The sequence below is a fragment of the Triturus cristatus genome, chromosome 11 (genome assembly GCF_964204655.1).
Source record: "Triturus cristatus chromosome 11, aTriCri1.1, whole genome shotgun sequence".
NCBI lineage: Eukaryota > Metazoa > Chordata > Amphibia > Caudata > Salamandridae > Triturus > Triturus cristatus.
In genome coordinates this window covers 972,308,404-972,322,063 of record NC_140594.1, presented here as the reverse complement: position 1 = coordinate 972,322,063, position 13,660 = coordinate 972,308,404, and the positions used below count along the sequence as shown (strand labels likewise).

At 44.1% G+C, this 13,660-nt stretch overlaps 1 protein-coding gene across 5 annotated transcripts in view; it reads left to right on the top strand.

Annotated features, from left to right (window-relative positions):
• LOC146785767 (phospholipid scramblase 1-like) overlaps positions 1 to 13,660 on the top strand; it is a 644,815-nt gene that overhangs the window by 111,582 nt on the left and 519,573 nt on the right. For all 5 annotated transcript variants that reach the window (XM_085633631.1, XM_085633630.1, XM_085633627.1 and 2 more), the window contains one exon: positions 4,594 to 4,736. In XM_085633631.1, coding sequence (XP_085489757.1) covers positions 4,594 to 4,736 — 143 coding nt within the window. The remainder of the gene's footprint in view (positions 1 to 4,593; positions 4,737 to 13,660) is intronic.

The window sequence follows — 13,660 nt, the reverse complement described above, 5'->3', positions numbered from 1 at the left end:
CACCGAGAGACTGTAGATGTGACAGCATGCTTTAAACCAGACAAACCCCAGCTGAATTGCAGGCTGGTGAACTCTCCAACACTGGCAGAAACAAAACTGCACAGAGCTTGCACAGATGGGACCCTTTCAGTCGGCCTAGAATGAAGGACACGCAACCCAAAAAGAACTAAATTAAGACTGCTGTGTGGGCCCCACAAATTTAAAATCATTTTTTTATTCACCTATTAATCTGTTTTACAAACTTTTAGTATACTGAATGATTTTACAGAACTGAGCTTTATTTAAAATATATTTTGTAAACGGTTTTAATTAACCATTCACAATGAAGGTTCCTAACTTACTTACTCTCTGGTTTGCTCATTATTTTACTAAAGTGATTTTTTTTTTAGAAGACCTACACAAAAATTTGAAAGGATTTTTCCCTAACTTCAGTGAGTTTTACATTTCTAAACAAATGCTATAATAGAATAAAATGCAGTGCTGGGGTGGGCAGAGAAGCACACCAGGAGGACAGCTGGAAAAAATATATACTCTTTTATGAAGTTCTTAACAAAAAAGAAAAAATAGTTGCTGAAAAATGAGCACTTGTGGAATAATAGAAGGAGCAAATCAGAGAGTTAGTTAACAGGCTATCTTCCACAGGAGGGACAACGACAAGGGCTAAACAAATAGATCTAGCTAATCGAAAGCATGCAAACATGAGGAACAAAGTACAAAGTCAATGCTAACCAATGGGAGGAATGCATTTCTAGGTAAGCTTTCAGAATATCTACAATATGTCTTTGTAACCAGATAGATGCACTGTCTGGTAGGTCTTCACCTAAAACTGAAAATGCTCAACTAGCAGAGGGGAACAGAGAAAGGCCATCTAATTCATCCTGAAGCCTTCCAGAGCACCTCACCTAGGTAGGTGGTGATTACTGTATAGGTAATGAAGCATGGATGAACTGCCACTGCAAGTGGTCACTGCAATGTATTCTACCTTGCACCAGAGAGAAACCTTTTGTTAAACATGGACACATTATATGTCCATTCTCCTGATAAAACCTAGCCTCTGATATTAGATGTAAGGTCCCACTCATTCTTAGATATGGGTGTGGAAAGGAATGCCCAAGCCACATTGAATAATTCAGCCAAATTTGCTTTCCCTCGGATCTTGAGTTTGTTTTACATGACGGTGTCTGTTTTGTGACTTTAGATCCCCCAGAACTGAATTAAAAATGTATTTTTCTAATTGGAGCCTTTCTTAATTTGTTCTGTCAACTAGAAGAGCTTCCCTTGAACTCAAGGACATTAACTCTGTATACCTAATAAATACAGCTCTAGAGATCTGCAATTCTAAATAATATGAATTCAGTAGCCAGAAGAGAGAGAGGACGTGTCCCTCATGCAGCACAAATCCATTTCATTTCTTAATAAAAGCATGGTTCAAGAAGTTATCCAACAGCGTAACAAGATCATAACCAAGGAACAAGACCTTGATCTTAAAGCTCTTTATTGGTTTTGGTTACAGATATTACTGACCATCATTCTTTTTCATTTTTCTTGTTTTGCAATTGTATGGTTGTCATTAATGTATTCTGAATTTTATGGTTATTTCCTGTGTGTGATTCTAATTCTATACTATGTTGCACTCAAACTTCTTGACATTTCACATGTGCAAGTCTAAGACCGCTAAACAAAAATACACATGAGCGTCAAGCAGGCATAGGAGCCCCAACTTTACATCTTAGATCAATCAAGGTTTCTACCAGGAACAGGTACTACCAGGTAATGATCAGAAGCAAACACATGCATTCTCACCTTTGAAGCTCATGTGTGGTCCACATTTCCAAATTATCTTGGAAAAGGAAGGGCTTAACTTCTAGTGTGGATATTTGAGTTCAGACCTCAGAAGATGCAGGTGCCCCAACACTTGTCTCTGCTCACCTTGGTGAGGCAGCTTTCTGTAGAATCTGCAGTCCAACAATTATAAAGATGGAATAAAATAAATCGACTAGTTATTAAAGAAACTCAGAGAGACAGACTCAAATGTGGAAAAAATTAGGAGAAGTAAAAGACCATGGCCTTTTCCTTGAGAAGTGGAAGTAAGAGGTTGTTAAGACAGCCCAACAATGAATGATGCAGCACAGGAAACTATTCCTATAACTTTTCCACAATCCTGTTACCATCTCCTTCCAAAAGATTTAGCAGAGAACTATCAATACATGTACTAGTATTACAGGTGAATCTTGAATTGCCATGTTAGATACCTAATTTGAACGACAAGAAATCAGAAATGTTCCTGGCAGAATGCCACTCATTTGCAGTAAGGTGGTAATGATTACAATCCAGAAAAATATGTGATTAGGAATTAGGATCTTTCAAGAAAGGTTTGGGAAAACCTCCACCAAACACTTGAAGAAAACATCAAGAAACATATTTTGAAAACCTGAATATAAGTTGCACAATAAATTAAGTGGAAGGTGAAGAGGAAAAAGTGGAAACAACCTATGATGAACTGTTTAATCTGCTTTTGCTGGTGCACATTTTATATTCTCATCCAGTTCTGCTGGGGCAAAAGCTTGCAGATTCTCAAACACGGATGCTATGCAGAAGGGTATTGCTAATGTTTGGTGAGTGGCAAATAGTATGAAGTGAGCATTGGGAAAACCAGTAGGCGTGCTGTGGTCAATAATATTTTAAGACATGTTGTAGAGCACCGTGACTGCTGGGCAGCATGCTAGAAGCCAAAAAGAAATACACTATGATATGGCTGGTGCTGGCCGTGTCATATTGCATTTCTTTTTATTACTGTCTTTTGGTGGCAACAGAGAGGAAGGAGGGTAGGCAATTTGAATGGCAGCAGGTATGGGGGAAAAGAGCACTATGATGAAGCCAGTGGGGTCTGCATCATATAATTTTGCTTGTTTATGGCAGCTAGGTGGCCAAGATGGACAACACCGTGAGGAAGGGGTCAGGGCAACACCAACAATGGAAGGAGGGAGGGTAAGCGGGGGTGATCAAGCCAACATGAACAACAGTCAGAGGGAGTGTGGAGGCAAGCCAACACAGACAATGAACTGAGGTTGTGAGGGAGGCTGGGGTCATGCCAACATGGATAATGAACAAATGGAGGGACGGAGGGTGGGGCAAGCCTAAATGGCCAGTGAACCAAGATAAAAAGGAAGGGAGGGTGTGTGTATACCAGAATGGACACAAAATAGAAAAAGGAGGGCAAACCAACACAGACAAGTAAGAGATTAAGGGAGGGTGGAGGCAAGCAAACATGGACAGGGGAGGGAGGAAGGGTGAGAGAGGGAGTGTAGAGGCAAGACAACACAGACCACAAAAGGTGGAAGGGTGACTGGTGGCAAGCTGACTGGCGAGAGGAACACAGAGAGGGGAGAAGGTGAAAGAGGGAGACATTTGAAATAGATTTATTGTTCTATAATGCTTAAATCAGAAGTAAAAAACACCTAAAAAAAATGAATAGCAGACACAAGTAATGCATCCAGGCTCCAGGCAGGTGACAAACACACAAAGAGGAAGCAAGCGTACAGCAGGAGACAAGAAAGGTGCAAGCAAATGAGATGAAAATGAATCCAACCAATGGTAAGTAATGAGTTGTCCTTGAGCCTATGGATATAAAAACAAAAGGTCTTGAAGTCACAATGCATGCATTGTCTAGGCGAAACATAAAAATAAAATGTTGCCTTTGTTTGTTTGTATAGCCATGGTCAACAAGACATCATTATATATAAAGGTGGTGAAATAGGTCTGCCTGTAAAGTCCCACCACTTGTATTGCTCTTTAACAGCAAAGCAACACCAAAAAGTACCCATCGCCACACCAATAACTTTACTCCTATTTTTTTAGGGTATGTTATATAGGACTCCACCCCTCATGGTGGTGGAGCGCAATATCTCCACCACCCTGGTCATTATTTTCCAAATTTAGAGATGACTGCCTAACCAGTGGTAATCTCTGTATATAGAAAGGAACCACCATCACACCAGTTCCATTCATTGTACAAGAACTCTGGTGGACTGCCCCCTTCAATTTAGCAGCAGTTCACCAAACCTTTCCAGAATTTTTGTTTTCATTAACAAAGCCTAAAGGCATGAATTTTTTTCTGAAAAACAAAAATCAATGATCCTTCTACACTGTGGATGTTTTCTCCCACAGATAAATCCCAGGATTTTACTTGTGGTGACAGAGAAAAAAAAATAATATTACACTGTCTATCCTAAATAGGGTGAGTATTGTAATATCCGACAGCCCCAACTCCTTTGGGCTATTAGAGTAACCTTTTGCTAGCAAGAGCCAAAGGGGGATCCTTTGACAGAAAACTGAAGGTCCTTTATCTCTAAAAGAGCTTTGCAGGCAGAGAGTTTGTTGGATAGGGCACTCCATTGCATTTGCAATGGCTTATCTTGCCTGACAAACTCTAAATCAGGCCCTAACTCCTGTGAGCACATGCACTAATTACACCTCTCAATTTAAGACTGAAAGGAATCCTACAAAAACATGTTGATGTTTACAAAAAAAGAATGGCATTGACTTGACATTGTTTTCATATTACGATTAACTATGCAATCCTTCTCATACCAGGACATCCTGAGCTTATTGAAAGCTGTTTTGGGAGTAATGCAGCATCCCCGATTCAAAATCAACCTGTGGGCAAGGGAGCACTCGATAGCACAACAGGTCAAGATGCCATCACAAGGTACCCATTACTGAAAGACCTCACCCAGGTACAGTTTGAAAACTAAAGTCCTAGTTTACAACTTTGTTTTGACTAATTGTGATTATACATGACGTTTGTGTGACTAACTCCTGAATTTCCCAGAGTAAGTCACAGTTATGGAACAAATCTTTGGGAATCTGACCCTAAATATGTTGAATTGTATACATTAAAGTGAACTGTAAATTGAATTGTGCTGTGCAATGCAAAAAATATTTACCCCATTGGGGGGATTTTGTGTAAAAGGTGTAATGTGAATTATGCCAGTGTATTTTAAATTCAATACCGCTAGTGTGCATTGTGAGAAGTTAGCAGAATACTTTACTGGCAAAATAGAGGATATCTTCTGGCACTTCCTCTAGAATGTCCCTGTACCAAAGCTAGACACCACAAGACACACAATTGATGGATGCAATGCAGAACAAATCAAAACATTCACCCCCATTCAAGAGATCTGGGTTAAATCCATCATTATTGTGCTCACCATGCCACCCCAATTTAGACCTGGCCATATGCAAATCAGTCTTGACCCTGTGCCTCATGGGAACAGTCCTGCCCGAACTGCCAAGCCAGGTCCTCCCTGGACCAGAAACAAGCATCCTAGGATCAATATCGGGGCTTCACCCCTTATCAGCCAAGATAGCTTAAATCCAGTGGAACAGTGAGCCCGGGACCCACGTCTGGGCATAACCGGTGCCCTTAGGGCGAGAAAGCAAGAGACACACAATTGATGGATGGACTGCGGAACAAATAAAAACATTCACCCCCAGTCAAGAGATCTGGGTTAAATACATCAATATTTGCTCACCATGTCACCGCAATTTAGACCTGGCCATTTGTAAATCTGTCTTGAACCTGTGCCTCATGGGAACAGTCCAGCCCGAACTGCCAAGCCCGGTCCTCCCTGGACTGGAAAGAGGCATCCAAGGACCGGTTTTGGGGTTTCACCCCTCATCAGCCAGGATAGCTTGAATCCAGTGGCACAGTGAGCCCGGGACCCACGTCTGGTCATACCCAGCTTACTTAGGGTGAGAAGGCTAGACACCACTGCATTGCCAGCTGTTAGTAGCCTTACACCAGCACTCAATTTGCTTCCTCTTTTGTGTCTGCCTGAGCTGCTCTCTCTTTGTAGGCAAGTTAAATATTTCTCACCTGCAGACCTGCTCAAACCTGATCTGTTCCTCAAATTTCAGGCCCCTCTCCTCCCACTTTGCTTAGAAGTGATTCATCTCTCCTTGTCATCAGCCCACGTGCCAAGTCCTTGGAAGCACGTCAAGATTATTCCCCTTCTGAAGAAACCTTCAGAAGGGGAATCCCTGAAAATGTCTGTCCTATTTCTTTCCCCCCTTTCCTTGTGAAGGTAACAGCGAAACAGGTTAATGGTATTAATGGTATTCTGACCAAGTTCCTGGATGACAATAACATCTTGGATATTTCCAAAATTGTTTTCAAGCCAGGACATAGTATGAAATCTGCACTTGTCGCAGTCACAAAATAACTCCTTAGTGCCCTGGATGAAGGCCGGTCTTCAGCCCTGATCCTGTTGGACCTGAGTGCCTCATTTGGTATGGAGTATCACAACACTTTTTTCGGTGCTTACAAAGCAATGGTATAGGTGAGGTGGCATTGTCCTTGTTTGGGTCTTTTCTATCTGAATGCTTCTTCAAGGCAATTTCACCTACCCACAGCTCTCAGTCACACACTTTAACACATGGTGTCCTCAAGGACACTTCATTGGGCCCCACCTTGTCCAATGTTTACTTCTAACCATTGGCATAGGTCATCAAATCCACATGGATTGCACTGATATCCTACGCAGTTGATACTCAGCTTCTTCTTTCCTTTACAGATACCCGATGCTTGATCAGTCAAATTTCCAAAGAGGACTGCTAGCAGTTGCAGAATTAATGAATGTCAACTGCCTCTGCCTGAATGCAAATAGAACTGAAGTCCTTCTACTCGGAAAATACATCCATTATTTGGGTGACCACTGGTGGCCTTTTCCTCAGGACCCCCTGTATCCAAGTCCTCTATTAAAAATCTAGGAGTTGTCAAGGACACCACCCTGGACTTCAAGGCCCAAGCTAAATCAGTAGCAGGCACTTGTTTCGGGTTTTTGAGAAGCATCAAACCCATTTGTGGGGTTTTGGACTCTGATACACAAGAAATCATCAGACAGGCAGTAATTTTGCCTCAGCTAGACCATTGTACCATTTTTTACCTAGGCACTGTTGGACTTGGCCCTTTTTGCAGGGTCATCCCTGAACATTTTGCCTTCCCCCTATATTTTTTCTGACATGTTGTTGGCTGTTTTATGACTCTGGGCACTTTACCACTGCTGACCAGTGCTAAAGTGCATATGCTCTCCCTATTGTAAATTGATGTATGAATTAGTGAAATTCCATGATTGGCTGGTTTGGTTTACCTGTCAGACCCTAGTACAGTGCACCAGGAGTGCCCAAGGCTGGCAATCCAAATACTGCTGGTGGGCTTGCAGCACTGGTTGTGCCACTCACAGAAGCAGCCTGTAAAAGTGTGTCTAAGGCCTGCCATTGCAGAACCTGCGTGCAGTCTGGTACTGTCATGCTGACTGGGCAAGTGCACCCACTTGCCAGTCCCTAAATCTTCCCTTTTCTTCATATCAGACACCCCTATGGTATGCCCAAGGGCAGGGTGCATTGTAAGTATAAGGTAGGACATGCCCTGGTGTATGTGGCATGATCTAATAGTGATTCCAGGAGACAGGGTGAGTCAGCACAGGGCTGAATAGAGAGATCTGTATCTAGATGGGTGGGAGGAGTTGCACCTGGGACCTGAATAGGGCTGTGCCTTCCCTCCACAATGCTGGCTCCACCCGGTAACTGATCCGCACGAATGCTAGCGGGAGTGCCCCTAATACATGCAGCAGACATGCATAAAATACCAGGGTCTGTTAAGCTGGTACCAGGTATACCGGTGCTGTCATGTTTGTTCCTCTAGTAGGGTGGAATCATACCTCCCACAACAGTTACTGGTGTGGGGTTATGATTCCAATGTGTTTAACATCAGACACAACATGTTTCCATGCAGCCATTCCAAAGTTAGCATTTACTGCGAGGTTACAATGCACTTAAGAGTATATGGTTTGGCTGCATCACAAACATCCCCGGAATAAAGGTTCCGAAAGCTGCAGAGGGGCTCTGCTCATGCAAGGGCACCCTCTCACATGGAACCCAGCACCCTGCCATCAGGATTGTTAAGGCCTGCCATAGGGGTGATTGATAGGTTTACATGTGCAGTGATACAGAGAGATACAGGTAACCTATATCTCAGTAAGGGGTGCATACACCACCTTACACAGGCTGCTGTAGCAGACCTGTTGTGTCATTTTCAATGGCTTCCCAGGGGTGGCACAATACATGCTGCAGCCCCTGGTAGGCCTCTGGGGTACCTATGCCCTGGGTACATACTAGGGACTTATAAGGGTACCCCAGAAAACAATCTGGAGTGTACCTAAAGTATATGCAATCAATTTAAAGGGGAAAGCAGATAGGCTGGGGTCCTGAATAGCAGGATCCCAGCCAAACTAAGTCGAAAACCAGCAAAACACCAGGAAAAAAGTGGGGGCAACCATGCAGTCAGATTCCACCTTCCTACACCACCATCTCCAGACTGATGTGGTGGAGACCATTTCCCACATTCGGTGTGCATTGCTGCCTTCTTGTTGTTGGCGTGTTTCTGCTTGTTTGTGCCTTTCGCATCATTGCTGGAGTTCTGGTTTTCTGCCATTGACTTCGTCCACTCTCAGGCTGCATTCATCTTGTCCAAGTTGGCCTGTCATGTATAATGTTTTGTTGCCAATGGGTTTGGTGGGGTTGTCTGCTGGCTCGGGTTGCCTCCATTGTGGTTGACTGTTGTTTCCTGTTTGGTCTGTCTTACTTTTGCAGCTTTTTGTTGTGCTTATTCCCGCCTGCCGTGTGTTTCGCAGTCCTGGCGGTGCTTATCCCTGCTTTCCTCATCGCGGATGGGCTCATCCCAAGTTTTCTGGTGTTGTTTGTGTTTTTAGCTCCGTTGGGGTGGTTATATCGTGGACATTGGCCGCGTTTTCGAAGGACTATCACATGGTACCGCCGTGTTGTGAATTCCACGTTAACATGGGGTTATTTCGCCGCGATGGGCTGCGATGTGTAAAGTTGCATTAGCATTCTCTGGTGATGTTTAGCACACGTTCTTGTGAATATACCCAAGGTTTTCAGAATCTGTTTTCTGAATGGAAGATGCCCTGCACTCAAGATGTTTTTAGAGATAATAGCAACTCCACTGCCGTTCTTTCCAGGGCGGTCATTTCTAACAGTTGCATATCCTGGAGGGTGGGCAATTGCGATATCTGGCTCCCTATCATCGTATAGCCAGGTTTCTGTAAGAAAGAAGGCCTCGGGTCCTTTTTCTTCGAGAAGGGTAAATATTTGTATTTTGTGTTTGGAAAGCGATCTGCAGTTGACTAGGTTTGCTAGTCTATTGCCATTTGCTTAGGAAGTGTAGAAGCTTGAAGGTTCTCTGCAGTATGTGAAACAGAGAACGTATTGTCAATGACGCATTCAAATGGATGATTGTAGACACTTTGCTTACAGACAGGGTAGAATCTGTGCCTTGCCTGGACTGTTCCATAACCGCACCACTGGGGGAAACCACAATCTCCATCATCCCCACAACACCAACATGCACATAAGCACGACACCGACAGCTGTAGCTGCTTTGCTTACAGACGAGGGAGAAGCTATGCCCACCTGGACTGCTCCATCACCGCACTGCTGGGGGAAAGCACAATCTCCATCATTCCCCGCGATGCAAACACACTCATAAGCATGGCATCGACTTGCGGCAGCTGTAGCTGCTTTGTTTAGAAACAGGGGAGAAGCTGTGCCAGCCTGAACTACTCCATCACCGCACTACTGGTGGAAACCATAATCTCCATCATCCCCCGCAATCCCAACGTGCAAATAGGCATGCCGTTGACCCACCCAGGCAAAGCCCAGGCCAAGGGCGCTCCTTTACATGCCTGTCAGAGCCTGGAAGAGACCGAGCCAGGCCCTCCCTCTAACTTCACTGCTCTAGAGGTTTGGTATCAAGACTACTTCATTTTAAGACAATGGGAAAACAGAAGGCTGAAGCAGAAGAACAAGGAAGCAAGAGCATCAACACCTTGGACTCCTTCCTCACCAGGGCGGCGGATGTCCTGTTCAAAGAGATTGAATTCACAGTCCGCTAGCTCCCTACAGGAGAGGTGAGACTGCCCTGCAAACAACAGATTTCTTGAATTATTGCCCAACGCCCATGTGTGATGCCCACTCCTCACTTCAATGTATCAATGACCCAAGCCAATGTAATAACCCCCTACCTACTAGCGGAATGGAAATTTGCTCCCCTACGGAACCACCAGTCAAGAGGAAAAGAGGGGGAGCGAGAGCCAGTAAGACCTCATCTATGAAGGTAAGGAGAGACATATTATCAAAGGCTAGAACAACACTGGGCACTTTGCCCGGTAATGAGGACTTGCGGTTAAGAATGGAGAAGGTCCTTACCCCACTGTTACAACCTGCCCTTGACAGACAACTTGAAGAAGACTCAGCCACATTTTTTAAGCTAGTGGTTAGATAGCAACGGAAGGGAACACAGCTATGGAGTGTATACAGGAGCTGGCATTGGATTTTGAACCGCTCCCATCTCAGCCTTCGGGTGTGACCGCCCACCATGAATTACATCATCAGATAGTGGTTACTCATGGGGATAATAAAGGGTGGGATGGCATCTTGAAATCCAAACACCAACATATAAGGAACACCGCAAGAGCAAAGCCAACATCTTGTCAATTATACCTTTCTACCTTACTCACAACTATGAAGAGTTATGGAGGAGATGGACGTAGATGATGCAATAATATTATTCATGTGACAAATGCACTCCCAAGCCTCAGCAGGCGTACAGTAGGGAAACCAGGGGGAATGGAAAAGGCAGTTCCACATTAACAGGAGAGTCAGGCAGAGGTGCGTTCTCGCCCCCTTCCTGTTCTCAGTTTATACTAACGGTGTGGAAGCAGCCCTATTACATTCAACACCTCTTGTCCACATAGTGAACTCGGTCCATGTCCCTATACTCCTCTATGCAGATGACGAAGTGCTCATAGCCCGGACTGGCATGGAACTTCAGAAACTCTTAGAGGAGCATGTGAAATTTATGAAAAATCTAGACCTTCAAGTCAATGACACAACATCTTTCATTCGAGTGACAGGGCAACAGCCAAGGAAACGTCCAACCTTCCACATAGTGGGATGCAATTTGGAAGTGACAAAAACTTCCTGTCTAGGCATCCTGTTCGATAGAATGAACACCTGGTCAAATATGGTAGCTAATAGAAGCCTCTTATAGGAAAAAAGTATTTTGGCCATATTTTCCTTTATTAAACAACTGGGGTCTAAGCCACTGGAAGTAATCAAAAAGATCTATACCGCAAAAGCTATATCTGTAGCCATATATGAGGCCTGCGTGTAGGGCATGGCGAATGTAGATGCACTCCAAAGCACTGAGGACAGCTTTCTGAAGAAACTCGTAGCTTTTCCCCGAGGGTGCTCAAATACTAACTGTCATACTGAGCTGGCTGTTTCATATATATCAGATATTGTCTGCCTAGCCCCAATCTTACTGTGGCACTCATTGTGGAGAAGAGAAACTGTAAATTTGACACAAAGTATTATGAGGGACTTTCTTGGGGGCATATTATCAAGCACGGCGTTAAAATTATCGCCGCTTTAGCAGCAGAAACTGCCACTAAAGCGGCGATAATGGGCTTGATAATATGCCGCAGAGAATTCCAATAGAAGCCCATGTTGACACCAGAACATGGGCTTCTATGGGTATTCTCAAGGGCATATTATCAAGCCCATTATCGCTGCTTTAGTGGCAGTTTGACTGCCGCTAAAGCGGTGATAATTTTAGCGCCGTTTCTTGATAATATGCCCCTAAGTCTCGACTATGCGTATCAAATTACCCGCTGCCAATATGTTAAAAATACCCTGAGTTCTATGGGCTTGCAACCAGTGTTTGAGAATCTGGCCAATTGCCTGACAATCTCCAAAATGCGAATCAAAAGAATGTTTCTAACTAAGAAGACTAGAGAGAGAGTGGAAACAAATCGTAATACATTTATGGTGTCATTATATTTCAAGAGCCCCACTATTACCTTTGATGCAAATTCCTATTTATTGTTTGTGACAAATCCTCAACACTGATTTATTTTTGTAAGGAATTGATTAAACCTTATTCCATGTATGTTGTATCAACCACACTGAATCTTTTCTCCTCAAGCCCTGCCTGCTTCTCCGTGCGATAGAATATCTTCTCTTCTTTGCATATCATTTTTTTCTTAAAATTGTATGTGGCGGCTCGTAAAGGATTTATTCGACCTCCTATGTGGAAATACAAATTCAGGCAATATCGTCCAGCAGTATTATTTTACAAATGTTGCCGGATCAATTTGTTTGCCATTGTCTAGCGTCTTACCTATGCTTTTTATTGATGAGCAGGAGATCTCAAATGTAGAAAAAAAGTTATGGAATTATGATTGTCACTGTCCTGGCAATTTGATATGCATTTTTCCATTTCTATGTCTTATTGATATTCTTTTATGCTTTTCAGAATTTTTTAATACATCACATAGGGACCATTATTTGTAATGCTCTGTTGATGGTGCTTTTCAAATTATTTATGAAACCCATTGAATGAATGAAATAATTCATGTAAGATTGGCGGTTTTATGTAACTGAGATTATTGTAATCCTTTTTAGGTCTCGCCTGGCGTACGCTGCATGCATACGCAGTCTCGCTGGCGAGATTTAGTGTTAACAGGGTATTTTCTGTAAGGGGCTTTAAGACCCGCCCCTCTGTTCCATTGGCATGCGTCACCGTTTATGGTAAACGGTGGCCAGCCATTGGAACAGAGCTGTGCGTGACGTATTTGCTTGGCTTTTTGAGCCGTCCCACTTGGACGGGCTCGCCTGAATTACGTTGGTCGCAAAAGGTTTCTTATCTTTATGGGGCCAAACACATGGCCCCATAAAGACAAGAAACCTTTTGGCAGGCGAGGCCGTCCAAGTGGGACGGCAGAAAAAGCCGGGCAACTACGTCATGGTGAGCGCTTGTGTAGCAAGGCATAGTCGAGTTTCAGCAACCATTTCCTCACCACTAACATAACTGTTTTTTTTCTACCCCGTCTTGTTTTCACAATGCTGAGACAATCGCAGGAAGCCTGCTCCTTCCTGACAAACGTCACTGTGCTCATGTGTAAATCACTCACAGCAGACAGACACCCGTGAAAGAGGAGCAGGGCTGGGGAGGGGCGCTTAAAATTCAAAGGCCAGGAGGAAGGGTGGGAGCGTCTGTGGTGCGTCTGCTGGCGGGGCACACGATTCACAACTGAGGGGGGGCTTCAAAGTGAGATGAAAGCAGCCCCTGGCCCGCCCCTCCAGAAAGCAAGCCCCTCAGTATCACCCAGTGATCTCGTGTTTTTGGCACCAAACAAAGCACTACAAAGTATCAGGATAATCCAAAAATACCGCAGGGAGTGAATGCTAATCTTTCATGGAGGCCCCTGACCTCGCGCTGGGTGAGAGGCTTTCCTGGTGCATGCGCTGAGATCGCGGCGTCTGCGGCCCGTCAGATGTGTGTGGGAGGGGAGGGGGTGCTTTTCACCAGTAACAGTATGACGGCACTGGCCTCCTACATTACCAGGGCAATCAATGCACGTGTGAACAATAGTAGTGTTAACGGCTTCTCAGCTATAGGGCATAGCGGGTTGAACGCTTGTTGCAAAGTCCGCGCGTAGCTGGCAGGTCACAGGGATGTGGGTTGACTGCTAGATTACCGATTTTGGTGCAGCGCGCGCTATTGTGTTTTTAGTAA